Source organism: Mixophyes fleayi, chromosome 1, assembly GCF_038048845.1.
Source record: "Mixophyes fleayi isolate aMixFle1 chromosome 1, aMixFle1.hap1, whole genome shotgun sequence".
NCBI classification, from domain to species: domain Eukaryota; kingdom Metazoa; phylum Chordata; class Amphibia; order Anura; family Limnodynastidae; genus Mixophyes; species Mixophyes fleayi.
Genome location: NC_134402.1, coordinates 363,552,494 through 363,575,197, shown reverse-complemented (window position 1 = coordinate 363,575,197; position 22,704 = coordinate 363,552,494). Strand labels below are relative to the sequence as shown.

The 22,704-nt window shown below is 38.9% G+C and overlaps 1 protein-coding gene across 2 annotated transcripts in view; it reads left to right on the top strand.

Annotated features, from left to right (window-relative positions):
- KSR2 (kinase suppressor of ras 2) overlaps positions 1 to 22,704 on the top strand; it is a 388,289-nt gene that overhangs the window by 52,115 nt on the left and 313,470 nt on the right. For both annotated transcript variants that reach the window (XM_075178524.1, XM_075178525.1), the window contains exon 2: positions 14,841 to 14,981. In XM_075178524.1, the coding sequence (XP_075034625.1) occupies positions 14,841 to 14,981 (141 nt within the window). The remainder of the gene's footprint in view (positions 1 to 14,840; positions 14,982 to 22,704) is intronic.

Below are 22,704 nucleotides of genomic sequence, written 5' to 3'. Positions count from 1 at the left end.
GGACAGGGCGGGGGGCGAGCTGGAAACCAGTGACTTGTGACCGGGCGGGGGTGGGGCTCGCTGATCGGGGAGAGCTTGTACTTGCCGGCCGAATGCTCTGATCTGGGCGGGAGAACATAATTTTATTACTCGGCTGGGGCAGGATCCGATTGACCATCTTGTATATGCAAGGAAGTGAGGTGTGCAGACCAATCATAGAATTTCAACACTGTAGGTTTCCTCCAGCAAACTTGAAAAGGGCTGGATATGATGAAGTTCCAACTCCTATCCAAATGCAGATGATCCCTGTAGGATTGACGGAAAGGGATATACTGGCGAGTGCAGACACAGGCTCAGGGAAACTGCTGCTCTCCTCCTTGTTATCAGATATATGGAACAGGTATTCTATGTGGATGAGCTAAAGCTTGTCACATGCAAATGTTATTTTTTAGGCTAATATAGTATTTACATTGATGCAATTGTGGAGATGGCTTCTGTATACTGGTGTCCTTTGTGGCAAGCTCAGGAAATATTCTCCCATTTTAGATGTTATTTTTACTTATATTTTAGTAATTTCAGTAAAAGATGTGAAGGATGACTAGCACTGTAAGCATCGTTGTTACTATATGTGAAGCTGCCATTGATTCTGACACGGATTAGTGCTGCATTCTTCAAACACTTCCACCCATATATAATTGGGGGTATTTATGTGAGACATAAAGTGAACTGGGGGCACTATTCTGTGACATAATATGAACTGGGGGCACTATTCTGTGGCATGGTATAAATTTAGGGTACTACTATGTGGCATAATATGAATTGGGGGCACTACTGTGTGGCATAACGTGGTATCATGCTCCTTGCTATACATCGGGAAGGGGAACCACGCTATACATTGGAAAGGGTGAGGGCCCTGCCCTTTTTCATTTGTACAGGGCACCACAATTTCTGATGGCAGCCCTGGTTATTATAGGTGAATATTATCCTTTTATTAATCTAAGCAAAGTATAAATATATTTATTATAGAGCAATCTGATAGTCATCACCGTCTTAAGATGACTCCACACAGTAAGTATATCTTATTTTGAGAACACACTATTAATTTACGCAAGCGTGATGCACATAAAATCCAGCTTTTATTATGTATTAAAACTAAAAACAAGGTCACTGTCCCGCTGTCCTGAAAGTCAGGAGTGCTGGGACATATGTCACACTCCGGCAAGCAAGCGCTGCACACATGCAGCAATGCAGGGTTTTCTCTGTAGGAGGGTGGCCTAGCGCTTTTCACATAGGTTTTCATGCTAGTTGACTATAAGGGGCCCATGAAGTTGCTGTACCGGGGGCCCAGAATTCCTCTTGATGGCCTTCAATGTAGTGACTGGCCAATAAAAAGGCAAGCCAGTGACAGCATGAGGCCATGCTGTCACTGTCTTGCCTTTTTATTGGCCAGTGGAGCATAATACAGGCTTATAGTGAAGCCTATAGTCGGCTCTTCCCATCTTTATTTCTTTCTCTCTTACCTGAAACTAGCAAAGCCTTCTACATTTATATAATTTCAATATTATTGGAGCTTACACAAAATACAAAGTCAACCACATGCAAAATACATGACTTATTAATTCTCAATAAAAAACAAATTTAGCATATAAGTATGTATAAAATTAATGATAATAATATATATATATATATATATATATATATATATATATATATATATATAAATAGATATTCCAGGATGTGTGTCTATAAATCTGATAAGGAATCTGCATATCACTACGAACCTTCTGTCCACCTACAAATATGCTCAGATTGGTCACTAACTCTGCTTAAGTTTTTAGGCCCAATTTATAACAGAAATGTGTTATAATTTTTACACAGACTATATGTGATATTAAATTAGGACATATCACATTCTTAATACACTGCTATTGATCGTTCGCTATCACCAAAGGAGGAATAGAGATGGCAACAGCAATGGCAGCTGTACTCACTAGGTCCGGAAGCTGAACTGAGATGATTTTCAGTAGCTCCATAATCGGGACAGTTGGGGGGTAAGTAGTATGTCCACCAGGAGCAGGTACTAGATCAGTAACGATCCTGTTGCTATTAGGACAATGTATTAGGTGATTATAATCTTTATAACATGTTGCTATTAAATACAGAAGGTTGAACTACAATATAGGAAAGGTGGTAATTGATATTTAGTAAAATCATTCAGTCAAAATATACACAGCTTTATGTTGGAGGTGATCTAAAGATGGATTGGGGAGGGGGGCTAGTAATTTAAGGAGGGGGGGCATATTGTTCTGTGAATGAATCATTTAGGGCCTAGTTCACCTTGGGACACAATGTAAGCGTAATTTGCATTTTATAAAATCAGACGGAAATTGCACATATGTACGACTGTATTTAAGTACAAGCGGATCTCAGGAAACGTTTCCATTTGAATCCTGGTATAAGTAGGCTCTGGCTATACGGTACTTGCCATATACAGGTAGACATTACACATTGCAGGATACACACATGCATACGTGAAATATCAAGTCCTATCAGAATGCATGGGAAAAAAATAAATACATTGTCAATTCTTAATACTATAATCATTAATAGAAATACATTTATTTTTTATTTTTTACATAATATACATAAATAAGGATGTTCTTAGTGCCTACTGCACACACATGTTCTGGCACGCATACACATCAGTCATCACTATCAGTCAGCACTTACACCTGCCTTATAACTGTGATACGGCTAAAAATCACGAACCTCAGAGGTGGCCAGAGCTGGATTCAGATGAATGTGTGTGCACCCGACCTCGGCTCGCCCTTACTGTACATTTGTTGTGTTCATCCGCCCTTCCCTCCCCCGGTCCGCCCCTCAATTTGTAGGCTGACGGAAGTGTCATTTGCGCTTGGACTTGAATTGCATACATTTGTGTTCACTAGCATAAAGTCAGCTTCTGTACATGCACAGAGCAATTTCACATGAGATGCGGAACACAGCAGGACTTACATCTGAAGATGAATCAGCCCTTAGACTGTAATACAATTTTGCCCCACAAACGTATAAAAAAAAAATTGGATGCAAAAGTGTGTTCTTACTTGTGCAGTTTGAGATGCACTTGTCTTGAGATATGTGCAGCTCAAAATACACTGTAAGATGTGGCCTCCTCAGGATACGCTGTGAGCATGTCTTGGTGGATACTCTGTTATCATCACACATCAACCCAGCATAGGTTATGAATTGGATGCTTGTGGACAGGGCCCATCTCATTCATTCGCACCAAGTCTACACTAAATTGTTTTACAGGGTTTTTATTATATTTATTTCTAATAATTCTAGTATTTTTCAATGGTGACAGTATCTTTATTTTATTTAGTTTTCTGTCTGGCAGCCACTAGCAGCTGTGGGCATGTTGGCACTTGTAGTTCTCCATAGGGTGCCCCCCTAAATAATTTTGTGGGCCCAGTTCCCCTAGGAAATTCAGTCTCCTGCTGACTACTCTGCGGATCTCCCTTTTATAGTCTGACAAGCCCAGCCTGAAACAGCCTGGTGTTGGTTACTCTTTTGTATGTTTATCCCATGCTGTTTGCCTCTTGTCAGCTTTAACCAACCCAGGTTATTAGATGGGGAGAAGGGTGACCTACATTTAATTTTTTAATTTAAACCATTTTTTTTTGTTACTATTAAAGACACATGTTGATGACCATTATTATCAGAATCTATCTTTATTACACCAGTCCTCAAGCAGCTGAAGAAGATACAAATCCTAACAGGCGTATGTGGAGAGGTGGCCAACTCGGAGGTGCAACGTTTTGGTGATATAATGTTTGCATTCTGCTTTTGATCCACCATTCTCTAGCAATACCTTCCCGCAATGTATGTCTATATTCACATATCGCTGGTGTGTTATAAGTTATTGGAGGAGCAGTCGGTGGCAGATATACCTTAATCTCCTCTATGCTCTCTCATTAGCTATCATTGACCTTTGCCCAACAAATCAATCTTGGTGGTTTTCCTGTTGTAGAAATAATCAGTCAGCACTTTAGAAGTGGTGATTTAACCTCTTCCCTACTGGGAACAGAGAGATGTCTGAGCGGTTACAAACATGTCAATTGCATATTACAACATATACATGGGATAACAATGTAAAATGCAGTAGGGACCCTCACACACACAACCACAGGGACTAAAGACTGACGTACATTTCACATATACACATCATAGCACTGCCTCCTTTGGGGGTTGAGAACAAATGCATATGAGAAGGATACATGAAAACTAAATACATAAATATAAATAACAAAAACAATATTTGTATTGCATCATTCAATAGCCAAACAATAGTAAGCATTTAATGGGGTATTCTACTGTAAATATCAACTGTACCAAATAATTTCCCTTATGAATGAATAATAGTACTTTGGTGGTACCTCCCTTTAACCTTCACCATTCACTTTATTTAGCAGGGTCCCGGCACATATACATAGCCAGGACCTCTGCCATACATCTTTGGCACTCTCCGTAACAGGAGATGAGTCACAACAACTCTATCTGGCTTTAGTGAGAGTCACTGTGTTAGATGTCCCCTGCTATAGAGAGAGACGAACAACATCGAAGTGCCGGAAACAAGTACTACTGCTATCATGTCACATGTGTTCAATTAATATAGTGGTTAGCAATTGTAGATGGTATTGTTAATTGTTAATAGTGATAATAAGTGATATATTATAATACTGAAGATACTAAAAATGTATATTGTACTACTGTGTGTAATAAAAATATCACATAAATAGCCAATTTTTTTTCTTTAAGGAGCATATACGGCCACCAATTAGACTGGTAATATGCTCATATGAACTAAAACAAAATGCTGTTAGAAGTACCTTAGTCCCTAATTGTTGCATATATAGGTGATTACTATAAAAATCCTGCATTTCTGTGTAGCTGTGATGCAGCTTTATACGTATGCTGGTCACAAATATCTACAGTGATAACGGGCAATTTGCCTGACTTTGCAGTGTGTGGTCATAAAACCTATACAATAATAATCTGATGGAAATTGATTGGAGCATTTTTGGGCATGTTGGTAAATGTGATCGGAGGAATTCTTGTATTGTAATTCCCGCCCTCTTAGATCTAACTCTGACGTGCGCCTTGTCTCTTCTCTGGCACCCACCTCTCACTCCCGCCTACAAGACTTCTCCCGTGCTGCTCTCCACTTATGGAATTCCCTACCGCGCTCAATCAGACTTTCCCACAGCCTTCTAATGTGTATATGCTCTTTGAAAACCCATCTCTTATTTGGAGGTGACCTTATCCCCGATAACATTATTTACACTAATGCATACTATAGACATGTTGCAGTGTCTCGTGCACATAGCAGAATGTATGCTCTGAGTCGCCACATTCTAGCATCAGTTCCATAGTAATATATGTGTATTTTATTAGATTTTTTACTAATGATATAGATTAATTTTAACCATACTTACCGACTTTTTTCAGCTCTCTTCCGGGAGCCTGCCAGTGGAGGTGGGCATGAGGGGGGCGTGACGTCATGACACAAACGCGTCATTTGACAGCTGGGGGCGGGGCCAAATGCCGCGATTCACGGGAATCGCGGCGTTTGGGATCTAATTCTGCCCACTTCACTACGAAGTGGGGCACTTCCTAGTGAAGTGGGCAGAATTCAGGAGATTGGCACACTCACCCGGGAGTCTGGGAGACTCTCGCAAAATGCGGGAAACTCCCGGACATTCCAGGAGAGTTGGCAAGTATGATTTTAACTTAAATCTCAATACATTTTTTCAACTACCAATTATCAATGATTATCATTTTCAGTGCGCAATAGTAGCAAAAGTGACCCCATAATATCCTGATGTTTTTGTATGTTCTCACTCTTTTAACTATGCATGTGTGTATAATTGTTTATGTCTGCGGGTAAGTGCATCTGTCTCTGTAAATGTGTATTTATGAAAGAACTTACTATCTGTTTAGAAAATTGTCTATCCTTCTGTAGTCATCTATGTACTGTTAGTTCTTAACAGTGTTGTAGATTGTATTTTTCAAAAGTCGTGTATTTATGTTAGTTTGTATATTCTGTGTATGGTAGAGTACACATAAATAGTATCTCACTGTGAGACTGCCTGATGTGCTCTGCATGAGAAGGAAAACATTGCTGAATGGTGTGTGCAGAACATGAAGTCACTTTGTGATTTCAGGCTGTAGTTTATGTCTGCATTAGAGCTCAAAGCTAAAGTTCACACCTATCAGATAGAGTCCTCCAAACAATCAGTATGAGTGTAGAATATAATTATTTAACATATAGGGCCTGATTCATTAAGGAAAGGAAAGCAAAAAATAGGAGCAACTTTGCTCCTGGGCAAAACCATGTTGCATTGGAGGGGGGATGTAAATTTAAAATATGATGGCAGATTTATAGTTGGGGTAGATCAACTTTACATTTCAAGAAGACTTGATGTATTTGTGTGTTACATGAAAAAACAGACAATATTTTACTTATGTGCAAAATAAAAACTAATATGCACCTCTTGCATTGTAACATGGTTTTGTCCAGAAGAAAACTTACATTTTTTTTGCCTTAGGCAAGAAATTGAGTAAGTATTCTTACTTAAGTTTCTGGGCAAAACAATTTTAAAATGCAAGGGTTGCAAATTAGTTTTCTATTTTGCACATAAGTTAAACACTTTCTGTGTTTTCCTTTAGCACACAAATATCAACTTTAAATGTCAGTGTACAAATAAGCTATCAAATAGTTGTGTGCTACATGAAAAAAACAGCCATTATTTTCCTTAATAAACTAATTTGCACCCCTTGCATTGTAACATGGTTTTGTCCAGAAAACTTAAGTAGGAAAACTTACTCAAATTCTTGCCTAAGTTCCTTAATGAATCAGACCCATAGTGATTAGTGTAAACTAAGTGTAGTACATAGATTAAAATAGATGTTGTGTTATATTCCGTTCTCCCCATTGTCAGTAAACGTTGTAATATTTGACAGCACCTCACTCCACCTTATTAAGGAGATAAAGGTTTGGAAAATGTAGTATGTGCCTTTGAGAAATGTAATCTTGGTTTCCTTTGCATTGGTCCTGCCTGCTGATAAATAGATGTAATGAATAGGAGACGGTAGACTGACAGAGCAGGATGGAGCTCAGGGGAGATAGTTTGCACATCTGCACATTCTCCTGGGCATGTCATGTTTTTATGGGGAATCCAGCTATCCCCAGAGCATAGTAGATGTGGAATGAGGTAATGAGAGACCACTTTTATTGTAGGTGTGCTCGTTTAAGAGTGTGGGGGAGAACCTTTACGTAGCGCTTACCTTGCTTCGGAGAGAAGTATTGTGTGTATGTTATGTGATGTTTCCAGAGCTCCCTCCTTATTTCCTCTAATTCTCTTTTGTTTGCATTTACCTGTCTCACATTATATTTTGCTAATTATTGATAAACCATAGTACCCAAAAATTTTACACAATTCAAAGATTAAAGCTAGCCAGTTGCCACAAAGTTTACATGCATTTGCTGATTGTTAATAAATGGAATTAATTTATGAAAGCACAACTGCTGATAGAAGAGTAGAGCGATCCGATTTCACTAGCACTCGCTGGTCTGTGTAGAAGCTATGATACACTCAGGGGCTCTAAAATGTAACGTTGGGCACACATGCTGCGATTTGGTGAGCCAACCTGGCCATTTCTTCTAAACTGGCCTGGATGCACTATCCAAATGGCCTAAAAATTATTTTGCTGTCCAATAAAACGTGATGGGTCTAGAAGGGTGTTTGGCCAATGATCACATTAGTGTGTATATGCATTGTGTGTGTCCACGAAGCACTGACTCCTTGTCATCTAGTCATTCACCCCCAAATTAGCTACAGATCCGACCGTTCATATGCCGTATTCTAAAGGATCAGTCAATGAGTAGTAATATCTGCAGTTATTAACTGTATCAACAAGTTATTACATAGTATAAGGATTACTTTATGTATGTATTTTCAATATAATAAAAACAGAAGTCACAAATTAAGTAATGCATTTGTATTTCATATAGTGTTTAAACTATCCTCTTACTACATTCCCTGTACTTGTATAGATCACCAGTTGGTGCCACAGTGCCATCCTGTGGGCATAGTAGAGAGCGCAGTTTTACACAGTAGCTGTTGCAGTGTGAAACAGATGTCAGGTATACTGTAGAACTATAATACTATATATATATATATATATATATATATATATATATATATATATATATTGCGCCTGAGTCATTGAGGGGAACAAAGCAAAAAAAAGGAGTTATATATATATTATGTATATAAAAGTAATATGTACAATTAATTGCATACCAGTGAGCACCAGGTTTGCAGCAGCTTGCTTCCTATTAGGTGTTTCACACAGATGATATTTATTCACTGTGTAGCACAACCTTTGACTTCAATCTCACAGAGCGACAGTTGATTTGTGTTGTGTGACTTCAATTGATTAAGTTTGTCTATTGGCTATAATGGGATGAGCAATTAATTACTCAACAATGTGACTTTTTTAGACAATTCAGGGCAAAGAGAAGTGACATCCAAAAGGAAAAGAAACACTTTGTTAGAGAGGCGTATACAGCGGACAATTCACCCATCAGCTAAAGCACAGGGAGACATAGACATTATACGGCTCTATATCTTGAGAATCAACTGATTATCCCACAACAGCATATGGTTTAACTTTTTATTCGGAACAGAGCTTTAATTGCAATTGATATTAACTTCCTCAGACTGATTCACCACAAGTGCTACAAGTAATCTAATATTGGATAATAAGGAACTACAAACAATCTTTTTTATTTTCACAGTTTTTATTTCACTTTTGACACTATATTTCACATTTATTCACTTATGTTTTTCTGTTTTTATCTAATTATTTTAGTTATTACAAATAAAGGTTAAGTTTTAATATACTATAGGGGCTCCAACGACTTTTGCCAAGTGACAAACAATGAAGATTTAGTGCGCTTGGTTATACCAGTTCTTCATCTCCTTCTTTGCTCTTAAACTACGCTATATTACACTGAGCTTTTTTTTTACATGTTGGCAAGTAAGAAGAGATATATTACTTTATAACTGCTGTTAATTTCACATTCAGTTTTATTTGGAAATAATCCGGGATAAAGGCTCTTAGGATATACTTTTTTTTTACATAGCTGAATTCCATGGAGAAAAATCAGAAGAAAAGCCAGAAAATAAATTTCAGTGTTTCCATAAAACACATTTTAATATGTCTAATGTGAGCACTCAGAGAACAAAAGTACTATGTTGATGGGCCTAACTAACAGTGAGATGCGTTGTTGTCACACTGTCTCTTTACGCCTGAAGAGGCGCAACGGGGAGGAAAGGATGTTCCAACATATGCAATTTACAGTAACGTCGTGTTTGAGCAATTGCGTACAGATTCCGACTGGGACGCAGGTACGGCTGAAAAAGCGGTTTTATTTGTGGGTGGACAGGGGCAGGTGTAAGTAGTGGATGATGATGACAAACACCCGAACTAGTAAACCATTTGTTTTTAGAGGTTTGCAAATAAATTTGCGGTAGCTTATTTAGACTTTAGTAGTCGCTTGGCCATAGATTAGGATTTGCTGAGTGTGTTGTAGCAAAGATTATAAATTGTTCTTTTTGTACGTATTTCAGGAAGTTGGTTGTGCTGTATTAGCTAGATTATTCAAGTTTACATGAAGCTTCATAGCAATTGCATTTGAAACATGTAAAATAAAAGGTTTTTGTACATGTTCACAAGTTGGATAGAAGTCTGGGGGGTGTCTGTTATAAAGCGGACTCATCTGCTTCTCATTTAGACCTAGAGGCATCTTCAACTCTGAATACGGCATACATCATCATCATCATCATCAACATTTATATAGCACCAGCAAATTCCATACCGCTTTACAATTGGGGGCAAACACAGTAATAAACAATACAAGGTAACACAAAGAAAGGAGTAAGTAAACCCTGCTTGCAAGCTTACAATCTATGGGACATACACATATACTAGCATGTGACTGTCAATCGTAAGTTACACTGATGATTGCGTTCCACTCTGCATCAGGCACAATGACTTACCAACCTGCATAATTTTCTTTTTGGGCCTAAATCTGCCTTCATCCTCTTTAGATATAAAAGAAAAAAATACAGTAGTGCACCCATATATACCATATTTGCCAACCTTTAAAGGTTGGCCTCCGGGAGTCTGGGAGTAGAGGTGGGTGTGAGGGGGCAGGGCTCTGTGAATCGCGTCATGTTAGCCCCGCTCGCTGTGACATCATTTTAACACTGGGGGTGGGTCAAAACGATGCGATTCCCGGAGAATCGCATCATGGAGGCTTAAAATCTGCCCGCTTCACTAGGAAGTGGGCAGATGTGGGAGAATTGCTAGCTCTCCTGGGAGTCCGGGAGACCTACCCGGAATTCGGGAGTCTCCCAGGTATTCCCGGGAGAGTTGGCAAGTATGATATATACCCAGGAAGTGAAACTCTGTAAATGAGAGGCGCAGCAGCATTCCCACACAGCCCGTCCCCTGTAAGCAAAGCATGTGCAAAATAGTGAATTTATTTTCATGGTTTACACAATAGTAAAACATGCCCCTTAATAATTACAGTTCTACATATTATTATTATTATCCTTTATTTATAAGGTGCCACAAGATTTCTGTAACGCCGTACGGAGTACAACAGTAGACCATACAGGGCGAAACAGTACCTAACAATAAATGAATAATACCAAGACTCCTAAGGCTCCAAGCATAGCAAGTACCGAGAAGATGGAGCAGAAGAATAGGTATAGAGACAGAAGGGAAGAGGGCCCTGCTCGTAGGAGCTTACATCCTAAAGGGAGGGCAAACAAACAGCAGGCACAATGGGGAGTCGGTGGAGGGGATCAAGTGCGAGTGGAGCTAGTAAGAGGACAGGGAAAGAGAAGAAGATATCTAGTGTGGAGAGATGGTTAGGTGGATGGATGATGAGCAGTGAGGATCAGATGAGTTTTAAGTGCCCGTTTGAAGGTGCACAGATTAGGGGACAGTCGGATACAAGGTGGGAGGTTGTTCCAGTGGAGGCAGCCCGGGAGAAATCTTGGATTCTGGATGGGATGAGGTGATCAGAATACATGTAACACCTTTTACTAGGTCTTATTGAGCAGTTAGTGCCTCTATACTACACTTAGGGTGAATAGCGGAGATATATGTACCAGGGATGATTCAGGAAACCTCTCCCTATAGTTCCCTGGTAATATTTAATTAGATTCCCACAGACAAGTAAAAATATGTGCTATGTTATATTTTTAATTATAGCAATGGAAAGTACTGCTTATATAATAAAAACCATAGTGACCATCATATAGCACATAACAGAAATTAATACATTCAATATATACAGAAATCATCTTGTAATCTATGTAATATAACTAATCTTCTGGATCATATCATGTTACTCCCTAAATCACTCATTTATAACTAGGCAACCCTAGACTTACACTTGCCAAAATTGATTGTTACACTACTAATAATTCTTCTTTATGAACCATTACTTTAATACTATTACACTATGTATTAAATCACTGGTCTTATACTATAAAATATATATTCTTACACTATATTTACAGAGTTCATATATTGTATATATAGATATATATATATATATATATATATATATATATATATATATATATATATAAATATATATATATATAAATCAGCCTTGAATAGCTGTTAGTGCAGTTATTGACAATTGACGTATAGAACTGTTGCATCACTGATGTGATCAGTATAATCAGTGTATTGAATATCCTTGTGCATTTTTTTATAATTTAATCATGCTGACCAATATGTTTTGAATTAATGGAAAAACTACAGTAAATAAAAAGGGTTTCCGCTTTCAATCTTGTTGGCGCATTAGAGCTTTTTGCGGAATTCATCTCCAAAGAAATGACAAACCATGGAACTAACCTCATTTTGTTTCTTTAAAATTGCAAGATGTTGTTTTTGAATCATACAATTTAACATTTCATAAATGCCTGATAACACAAAAGTCTGTGTAAAGATGTACACACTCTGGATACAATGAGTCATTAAGGAGAGCAAAGCATAAAAAAGGAGTAACTTTGCACCTTGGCTAGACCATGTTGCATTATAAAGGGGAGGTAAATTTAAAATGTGGGGAGAGATTTATAGTTAGGTTAGGGCATGTCCTGACCTATACCAACTTTAGATTTCAGTGTACAAATCAAGCTATCAACTACTTGTGTGCTAGATGATAAAAACATCTAGTATTTAACTTATGAACAAAATAATAAACTAATTTGCACCCCTTGCATTGTAAATTGGTTTGTCCCAGAGAACATTTACTCCTTTTTTTTTACTTACTTTCCTTAATGACTCAGGCCCAATATATTTATGTGTTTGTTATCTTACTACAGAGAGTGAGGTAAAAGGTTATTATAATGTCACTGCCTCTGCTTGAAGTAAAGTCTGATTATCTCTAAATCCAGTTGTTTTTTTTAGACACAGTTATAGCTCAGTTATATAAACATGTGTAGGCAAATTACACACACTGTTTACTTCTGGACTGTGGGTTGACACAGTTTTCTCTCACAACTGACCTATTCCTGGCACACAGATTCTCAATCTTGTGACCTAAGGTTTCTCTATAGCTTATCCTCCATTTGAATCAATCATTATCTTCTTAGTGTGTCACAATACTGTCATTTCATATATTTTATTGCTAAATTCAACTCAATGTTCCTCTTCCTCGCCTCTCACACGTCCTCCTCCTTCTCTCTTGTTGCCTTCTACTCAATTGTCTTACCCTCTTGTGCTCTCCGTCACCTGACCCTTATCTTTTCTTCATTTGTAATCATACTCCTTCCCACGCTTTATCTCAACACATTCCTCATGCACACTAATTTCTCATGTCAACACTGTTTTTCTATATTAATGTTAACATTGTTTAAACAATTTCGGTAACACTGGTAACAAACATTTTTATTAACACACGGTACATACAAGCATTGAATCATATACATTATTTTAATATTTCACTAAAAATACTCTAAAATTTACTTATCACATTGATTATAATACATTTCATCACCGTTATCAACATTTATTTGTATAGCACCAGATTCCGTACCGTTTTACAAGAGATAAGAGGGCCCTGCTCGCAAGCTTACAATCTGTTGTCTTTCTGCTCATCCATCTTTGTCTGTATATATGAATAATATACTTTCAATGAGTTATTGTAAATGTAATCAACCACGTTGTTTGCTTATGTAGCTGCAGTTTGCTTCTGTGATTTGGACCTACACTATATTCCCCAAAAAAGGATTCTTCCCATGTATAAGTGTGTGAGTAAATATAATATGTGCATGCACAGTATGCGCAGAACTAGCTTACAAAAGCTATATGCATACGGTATGTATTGCACGCATTGGGTACCATTTAGAGTTGGATGCATTTGTGTCCAAAAAATGCAGATGTAAACTGCGTGCTGAGAAAATGACGCATTTACATCTTTATTTTGAGTTGTGCATATTTTACAATATGAGCAATTCAAAATGAACATGTAAATGCGCCCGAATGATGATAGGCTTAAAGCGCATCAAGAAAAGCTGTAAACTTATCATGATGCGATTGGCATACATTATACGCCCTTCATCATAATCATCTGATTATGATGAATGATGAATGGTCATTGATGATGATAAATGACTTTTTAATATGTTAAAAAAAGTATTCACTAAGTGAATACTATAAGAAAATACACAGACACTGTGAGAAAATCCTTCATTTAAATAAAGACTCCCCCAATCCCTCATTCACCAATTTATTAATCACCTAAAATTCCACAGGAATCCACATTACCTTCTCATCACATCACATAATCAGTTCTGAACACCATCATATAGGTTTACTTATGGCTTGTTACTGAAGCTGACTAGACATAACCATCCAGTCATGTACTAATCTGGTACAGAGACAGCCTGTATGTCCTGTGCTCACTCTGTCACAACACAATTACTAAGAGTATGAGTAAGAGTACAAAGGGTGAGAAATAACTTGTATACGCAGGGCATTCTTTGACTTTGAAGACATGCAGCTCTTGTGCTGCCACCAATGCTCAATTCTGAGATTATGTAATCAGATAATTTATTTCTTTGTAGTTAAACTGTACTGTCATGAAAACGTAGGCTCTGATTATGTTTTGTATGTGCAATATGAAATTGGAAGTTGAAACCACTCAAACAGTTGTAGACTTTACAGCAACTGGCCGCACGTTCGTAAGATTTCTGGAAACCAATTGGTCAGCAGATGGATCAGCTGCCTGGAAGATTCCTGTACATATGAACAACTTAAAAACAAACAGAAACAACAGTTAAATTGCCAAGTCCAGCAAGTTCAGTAAATCACAGCAATGGAAATGTAATGTATTTCAGTTCAGTGGCGGAACTACCATTGGTGCAGCAGGTGCTGTGCATCGGGGCCCATGGAGACAATGGGGCCTGCTGCATGAGGAACAAGCCAGCTGTGGGCCTTGGTTCCCTCCTCCCCGCTGCCCTGAATTGGGGGCCACAGATCGCTAGTTCTGCCTCTGTTTCAGTTCATTGTCCGGCTGCTATATCAGAGAGAGAGAGAGGTCATGTTTTTGTTTCCTTTATCAGTGAGGGACTTGCACACAATCCTCCCGTTACTGGTTTAAGATGTATCATGTTCAAATAGTAATAATCATTTTAAAATCTTACTAACATAATAACAAGTGGCTTCTACCTTCTATCAGTTGCTGATTTATCTATGTTTTATTTCAGAGCAAACTGGTGAAATACTTCAGCCGCCAGCTGTCCTGTAAGAGGAAAGTGGCTCTGCAAGAGCGCAACGCAGAGCTGGAAGGTTTTCCGCAGCTTATGCATTGGTTCAGGATCGTCAGCATCCGCAAAGAAGTAATGGAGGTATGAAGGGTCTCTGGCAAAGCGCAGCTATACTGATACATACATGTGTAGACTTAGAATAAACGTGAAAGACAAACTGTATCAAAGTGTAAAATGTGCAAGATGAACTTATCTATGTTTAATGAAGTCTTAAATAATCTTAGTAGGACACAGTGAAAAAAACAACTCAATAATAAATATTAAACATCAAATAAAAAATGTAGTAGTGGTAGTCACTCATGATTTTGGTCATTTCCTATGTGTCTACCTCTGGGCTATAGTATATATCAAGCCATATATCAAGCCAGGGAGCAAATTAAGTGGAAGATCTGGTTAGAAATTGCACAAACTTTGGATTAATTACACCATTACTAGGTTGTAAGACTAATAGGGGCATATTCAAGTGCAAAGTGCCCATAAGGTTGCGAAGGGAAATCTGCAATGTTGCTCTAACCTAATAACAAAAAAAACGTGTAGCCAGGATGTCCTCGGCTAATTGAATATACCCCATAAAGTATTAGTCCATCTATTTTATGATATTATTCTTCTTACATGACAGCCCTTGGTTAATCCTTATAGGACTGCACTTGGTCAGTCATCATCATCATTATTAGTCCTTAAAGGACTGTACTTGGTCAATCCTTACAGGACTGCACTTGGTCAGTCATCATCATCATCAGTCCTTACAGGACTGTACTTGGTCAATCCTTACAGGACTGCACTTGGTCAGTCATCATCATCAGTCCTTAGAAGACTGCACTTGGTCAGTCATCATCATCATCATCATCATCAGTCCTTACAGGACTGCACTTGGTCAGTCATCATCATCAGTCCTTAGAAGACTGTACTTGGTCAGTCATCATCATCAGTCCTTACAGGACTGCACTTGGTCAGTCATCATCATCATCATCATCATCAGTCCTTGCAGGACTGCACTTGGTTAGTCCTGTAAAAAGCCTAATCTAGTGCACTCCTGTAAAAAACTAGTCTTTGTGCCCGTGGGCTTGTTGGAAGGTATAAAGTGACAACACCCAATATGATTGTTATCTCCCCTACCGATAAAGAGGTCCGTTTTCATTGCTGTTTGTTAGATACCCCATGAGAACATCAGGGCAGTAACTGAAGCCCTAATGGGGATTATTGATTTCCTTCTACATAATTAATTACATGAAAATAGGGATGTAAGGGATTCAGTGGACAAAAAATATGATTAGATGCAATTACTTGTATATCTTCCAGCCAAGGTGTATGAACGTCATAATCACAACCGCACTGGTTTGTGCTACCTTCACAAAGTTATATCTGGGTCTAGCTAATGCTTAGAAAAATGATCACTGACCACTGAGAATTAAAGAGTTGAAATCAGGATCTTCCCTGTCTATACATTGTGCTTCCTGAACAAAAACAGTTTTATTTTGGAATCTGATTGAGATCTTTGGCCCTAATATTTATTTGATGGCATTGTTACAAGTAGAAAACCCTTCATACTCTGTTTCACACAATATTGGTTAATATGTGTTTTATTTTATGTACAACCTCTTGTGCGGGATATTCCCAAAAAATGAATGAGACTTTTGTGCATCCCCAGAAGTTTGCATTAGGTTTTACTTACTCAATATCTTAATATAAACCATATTCACAAAAGTTTATTTGTGGTGAAATCTGACAACCTCTTTCTTGAATTTAGAGGACTAACTGTGAATTTTATAATTGGCTTTTTTTAGAAAAAAAATAAGTACCTTAAATAACCTTAAAAAAATACGGATTTAGTTGCAATCGCATGAAAAGAATGACTGTGAATTTGACAGAGATACTATTTTTGAAACATGTTTGTACAATTATGGTATTACATTTATGTTAATTAGGGTCCCAAAAAGGTTTTCTGTATTAATAAGTGTTTCCTTTTCATTACAATTCCTTACCCTTCCTGTTTAATAGATTCTGACGGCTGTCTACATGGCCTGTTTGTTTCTTTACAGTCCCTGAACTACCGATTCAGGCTTTTCTATGCTGCTTTATGTAGCAAACACTAAAGAGCTATGTGCTTTATTGTACACATTTGTATTTTTGTAAAACAATTAAATGATTTAAAAATAAAAAAACAGGGCTCATGTCAACTGTTAGATGGCTGGTGCGCATATAAATATACAACATTAATTTGCAAACAACTCATAGCGGCACATGTTTTGCCAAGTGAGGCAGTAAACAGACAGAAGAGATGTGGTAGCTGGATATTTCATAAGTACATATACATATAAATATACACCCACACTGCATACACAATCTGCAGATCTGCTTTAGTCATGTTCCTTCATGTGAGAGATGCAAGATGTATTCTGGCTGCAGACAGTAAAAATATGGCAGGTCACACAATACAAGGTCACTTTTGTTTCATTGGATATGTGTCATTGACAGAGGGGCAGCATTGTTGTACCCCACCACCCAAAACAAATTTCCCCACATAAAGATTACCTGCCCGCACACTATGAATGACTGGTGCTAAGTGATGAAAACCGTGAGTCCCCAGGAATCCTCTTTACTGGCAGCCAACTACAAGCGGCCAGCGTGATTGACTGCAAGCGTGATTGGTTGTCAGTGAAGCAGAGTACTGGCAGCCAACTACAAGCGGCCAGCGTGATTGACTGCAAGCGTGATTGGTTGTGGGTGAAGCAGAGTACTGGAGACTCCCAGCTTTGATCATTTAGTGGTGATCAGCGCTAGTATGTGGGTGAGTCTATTTTTCAGTTTTTTTCCAGGGAATCATCAGATCATTTTATATTTGTTGAAGGTTTATGTGGTTTTTTTTAAACTTTTTTTTTACTCTTTTTGGCATAACGGACAGGGGTCTCAGGGGTCTCAGGGATATAACACTGGCACCACTCAAGTGACCAAGTTGCCACTCAAGGAGTCGCAATCTTCAGGGGGTTGAGAAGGGCACAAGCTAATTTTAAAAAGGTGTATATGTTTTTGCGACCACCTAACCTAGAGGCACCAACTCTGTGCTGTCCACTCACACTCGTGGTCTACCTATTATATTGGCATCTTGTCCATGTTGTCTAGTGCTGGGGCTGGTTAGTGGGAGTTTTGTTCAGGAGGTTGGGAGGGGAACATGTTGCCCACTTTTTGAAGTAAAAAAAAATTCTTAGACAAGGGGAGCTGTGCAAATAGGAAATAATGATAGAGTGGTGGTGTTCTAAAGATAGACTACCACTGGCCAGAGCTGATTGTAAATGGAGACGGGGTTGCCTGACTATCTAGTGGGAGCTATTTATATGCTGAATATTTGTTGAATCAAGACTAATTCGCAAATTAATTTTCCGACCTGTTCAGAATCAGCTGACTTGGGTTACCGACCTTAGTACAACACAAAACATTTTTGGGAAAGTTATACTGGTTTTCCTGCCTTTTTAGCTACTGTCATTCCTGGCTTTGGAGAATTTACATCTTTGCCCATTGTAAAATAAATACACCTATAAAGGTCCATTGTAGAGGTACAAATAATATAACATTTGTGGCCCATCTGAAATGTAGACATATTTTGTTTTTGGTTGAAGACATGAGAGGGACATAAAGTATTTTGGGTGAACCCCCATTTGTGCTCTAATTATAACTGCACTCTCTGGGAGCTTAAACCACCACTCTAAGCATGTGATTACCACTGATGACTATATTATCAAGACTACTCTCAAGTCACATATGAACGTATTCATAATAAACTATACAGTAAAACCTCTGGTTAAACATAAGTAGGACACACTAAGCAAGATTAAGCTTTTTACCAATAGGCATATTAATATATGATAGTATTAAATACAGGGCAGCACGGTGGCTTAGTGGTTATCACTTCTGCCTCACAGCACTGGGGTCATGAGTTCGATTCCCGATCATGGTCTTATCTGTGAGGAGTTTGTATGTTCTCCTCGTGTTTGCGTGGGTTTCCTCCGGGTGCTCTGGTTTCCTCTGACAATCCAAAAACATACTAGTAGGTTAATTGGCCGGTATCAAAAAATTGACCCTAGTCTCTCTCTCCGTCTGCCTGTGTGAGTGTATGTTAGGGTATTTAGACTGTAAGCTCTAATGGGGCAGGAGCTGATGTGAATTCTCTGTACAGCGCTGCAGAATTAGTGGCGCTATATAAATAAATGTTGATGATGATGATTAAGAAATAGTAAATAGATTCCTGGCTACTAAATAACACAGAATTTCAATGTGGCTTTATATTTTTTTGGCATAAGAGAATTAAATCTGATAATTGCGGTAGATGTTATATAGACTGTTTATATGTCATGGACTATTAGGAGCATATTCAAAATAGTATAATTATTTTGCAACAGAAAATATAACAGTTGTATACATAAAATGTTTCGAACCTTGTAATAATAAACAAGTACATGCTGGAAAATGATATTTGGAATATATGAAAATGTTGTTTGTTTTAGATAATGGGCCATGGGGAGTTTATGGTCTGTGAAATGTTTTATCCTAATGATTATGAAACAAACACAATACACACATAAAGCATCTGTGCAGGAGAGTTAAAAATTGGATACTTTGGGTTATCAGATGCGTGCACCACTAGATGGCACTCTTTTACTAGGTTTATATTGTGTAGTCTAAATACTGCAACATTTTCACAAATAATTAGTATGTAAGCACTATGCTTTAGTTCTAAAAATCAGAAAACAGATTTGTTTTCTTTTGTACATGGATTATTTTGAATCCTGTCCTTTTAAGACAATAGAGGCTTTTGAAGCAGGCAGTTACCATGTATTATAACAGCCTCTGCCTCTGGAGCATGTTGGCACAAGCCACAACATCACACGTGTGATAAATAACCATCTTTTAAATTGATGTAATGAACATAAGCCATGGCCTAATAAAACAACATGGATTCACATGTAATACCCTTTTTAACAAAAAGTTCAGAAATGTGTGTATTGAAAAGAAAAGTTCTGAACAAACAGAATGGTTTCAGTGGCATACATACCATTGAGACTCGTTGCAGGCGGGTATCCTGGTATCATCATCTGCCTCATCCTCCATGCCAAAGAGCAGTGGGAGACATGGGGAAGTAACATTCTTAAATATTGCAAGAGCTCTGAGAATTTTAGAATATAGAACTGACCTATCTTTCACCATATCCACACAAGACCTCATTTACAAAGTGCACTGGATGATATAAATTGTATTCCATTCAAAGTATAGGATGAGACACAATGCCAGGCAGCTCAGAGCTGATGCCAAACGTAAAAGTTTTGTGCCGTGGCAACGCACCTAAAAATGCACTCTCTCCCCCCCCCCTTTATCTCATTTTAACAATCTTGCTGTTCAAAATGAAATCTTGTTTGTGCACTCTTTGCACTACTCTGTACTTAGCAAGGAACGTTCTCGTTAAACCCAACTACATGGCAGAATCATGCCACATCTGCTCAAATCAAAGTGCACTGTGCCTCAGCTGTGTTTAACATTGTTCAGTCCTACTGTGTGCAGAACAACAGGACCAGGGCCAGTGCAAGGCTTCTCGGTGCCCTAGGCAAAATTTGAAACTGCCGCCCCCCCGCACGCAAACACCAAATACCCACTTCCCAGACCCTCAAGATAAGCCTTACCTCCTCCAGGAGTCCAGATGATGTTTGATGCAGAAAGCTTTTCAGACTCCACTGCTGCCCAGGGACAAACATAGTATTTCTAGAGGGGAGGTATCCAAGTATCCAAAAAACTTGACACAATAAGCTGACAACAGGCAATTCCCTTCATCAAAACAATATAATATACCAATTTTGTGTGAGAATCAAAATATTAAAAAAAGGGAAAAATCTCATGTCGCATCCTCTCTAAGGGGTGTTAAAGCTTAAAAATAAACAATCATACAAACACAATAAGAGGTGCGGCAGGGGACTACAAAAACTGTTTCATTCAGAAAATATCAGCACAAATATGGCCCAATACTTAAGTTAATAAAATATACATTTATTAAAAATACATACACAAAAATAACAATGATGTCTAATATAATAATAATCAAAAAATAAATATCACAATCTACTCTCATGCACTAGTCTAACGATATAAATATAGAACATACTTATTTTATTTTATTTATTTTTTATTAGACATTGTTGTTTTTGTGTATGTATTATTAATAAATGTATATTTTATTAACTTACGTATACATTTTTTGTAGTCCCCTGGCACACCTCTTATTGTGTTTGTATGTTAATTCCCTTCATCACACAGTTCCCCCTTTATCACTCATACTGGGCCCCCTTCATCACTCATACTGGGCCCCCTTCATCACTCATACTGGGCCCCCTTCATCACACTTTCCGCCCTGCATCAGAGTGTCCTCTCCTTCACACTGCCTCCCCACTCCAGCATCAGATTACTGTCCCACCTGCATCACAATGTCCCTGCACCAGCGTCACACTGTCCCCCCCACATCACAATGCCCCCCCTTCAACAAACAGCCCCTCCCATCATCACTGTTTTCCCTGTTTTCCCTGCATCACAATGTTCCCCCTCCATCATCAGACTGACTCCCCTGCATCACACTGCCCCCCCACTTGCATCACACTGTGCCCTCTCCTTCACACTGCCCCCCCGCATCACAATGTCTCCCTTCCAGCATCACCGTCCCACCTGCATCACAATGTCCTCCCTTCATCAAACTGCCCCCCCCATCATCACTGTTCCCTCTGCATCACAATGTCTCCCCTCTATCACCAGACTGACTCCCCTGCATCACACTGCCCCCCCCAATTGCATCACACTGTCCCCTCTCCTTCACACTGCCCCCCCCCGCATCACAATATCTCCTCTCCAGCATCAGACTGTCCCCCCCCCTGCATCACAATGTCTCCCCCCTGGCAGGGCGGCCCTGCGTCATACTGTACCCCTCCATTATCAGACTGTCCCCTTGCATCAAATTGCCCCCCACTTTCATCACACTGCCCCCAAACTTGCCTCATATTGCCCCGCCCCTGCACACTGTCCACTCTCCCTCATACAGCCCCACAGCATCACACTAACACTTCCCCTAGCATTATTTACTTACCTGACATCTCTTCTTCAGTGGCTGCTTCTCTCTGCCGGGCTCCTCACTGACACTGTCGGGACGTGATGATGATGTCACTCCCAATAGACAGTGGAGGGGAAGAGGGAGGAGGGTGAGTGGAGGTGAAAGATGAGACAGGCAGTGTGCGGGGGAGTGGAGGGGGGGTACGATCACTCGCCCCACCCCCCATGAATCTGAACTTGTTGCATCGGCTGGGACACAGCATGACACCGTAGTGCCAGTCACCAGTGGCGACCCCCAGAGCTGCCTAATGATAGTGCTGGACCTGACAGGACTAGGAACCATTAGGTAGCTGCTGGCCTTATCACTGAACTTCAGGAGCTCAACTGGAGTCCAGTTGTTACGGCACAGCGTGTCTTCCACCTATGGCCCAGTGGACCATCACTGTCGCAATGTTTTCAACTATGGTAATTACTGCAGTATGTGGACTGAATATCTTTGAAAAGCTTTATTCCCAGTATCTTATTATGGAAATGTATTTAGTTTAGTGAAACCGCGCTGCTCTGAAATGTATAAATGTGTATATAAGGCTGCCAATATGGGAATGTAGAGGACGAAGTCCAGAAATTTCCCCGAAGAGACAAAGATAAAGCAAAAAAACTCCCACGGCGCACATATGTAGCATATAATGTGTAAATAAATGAATCATATAATAAATATAAATGCAAG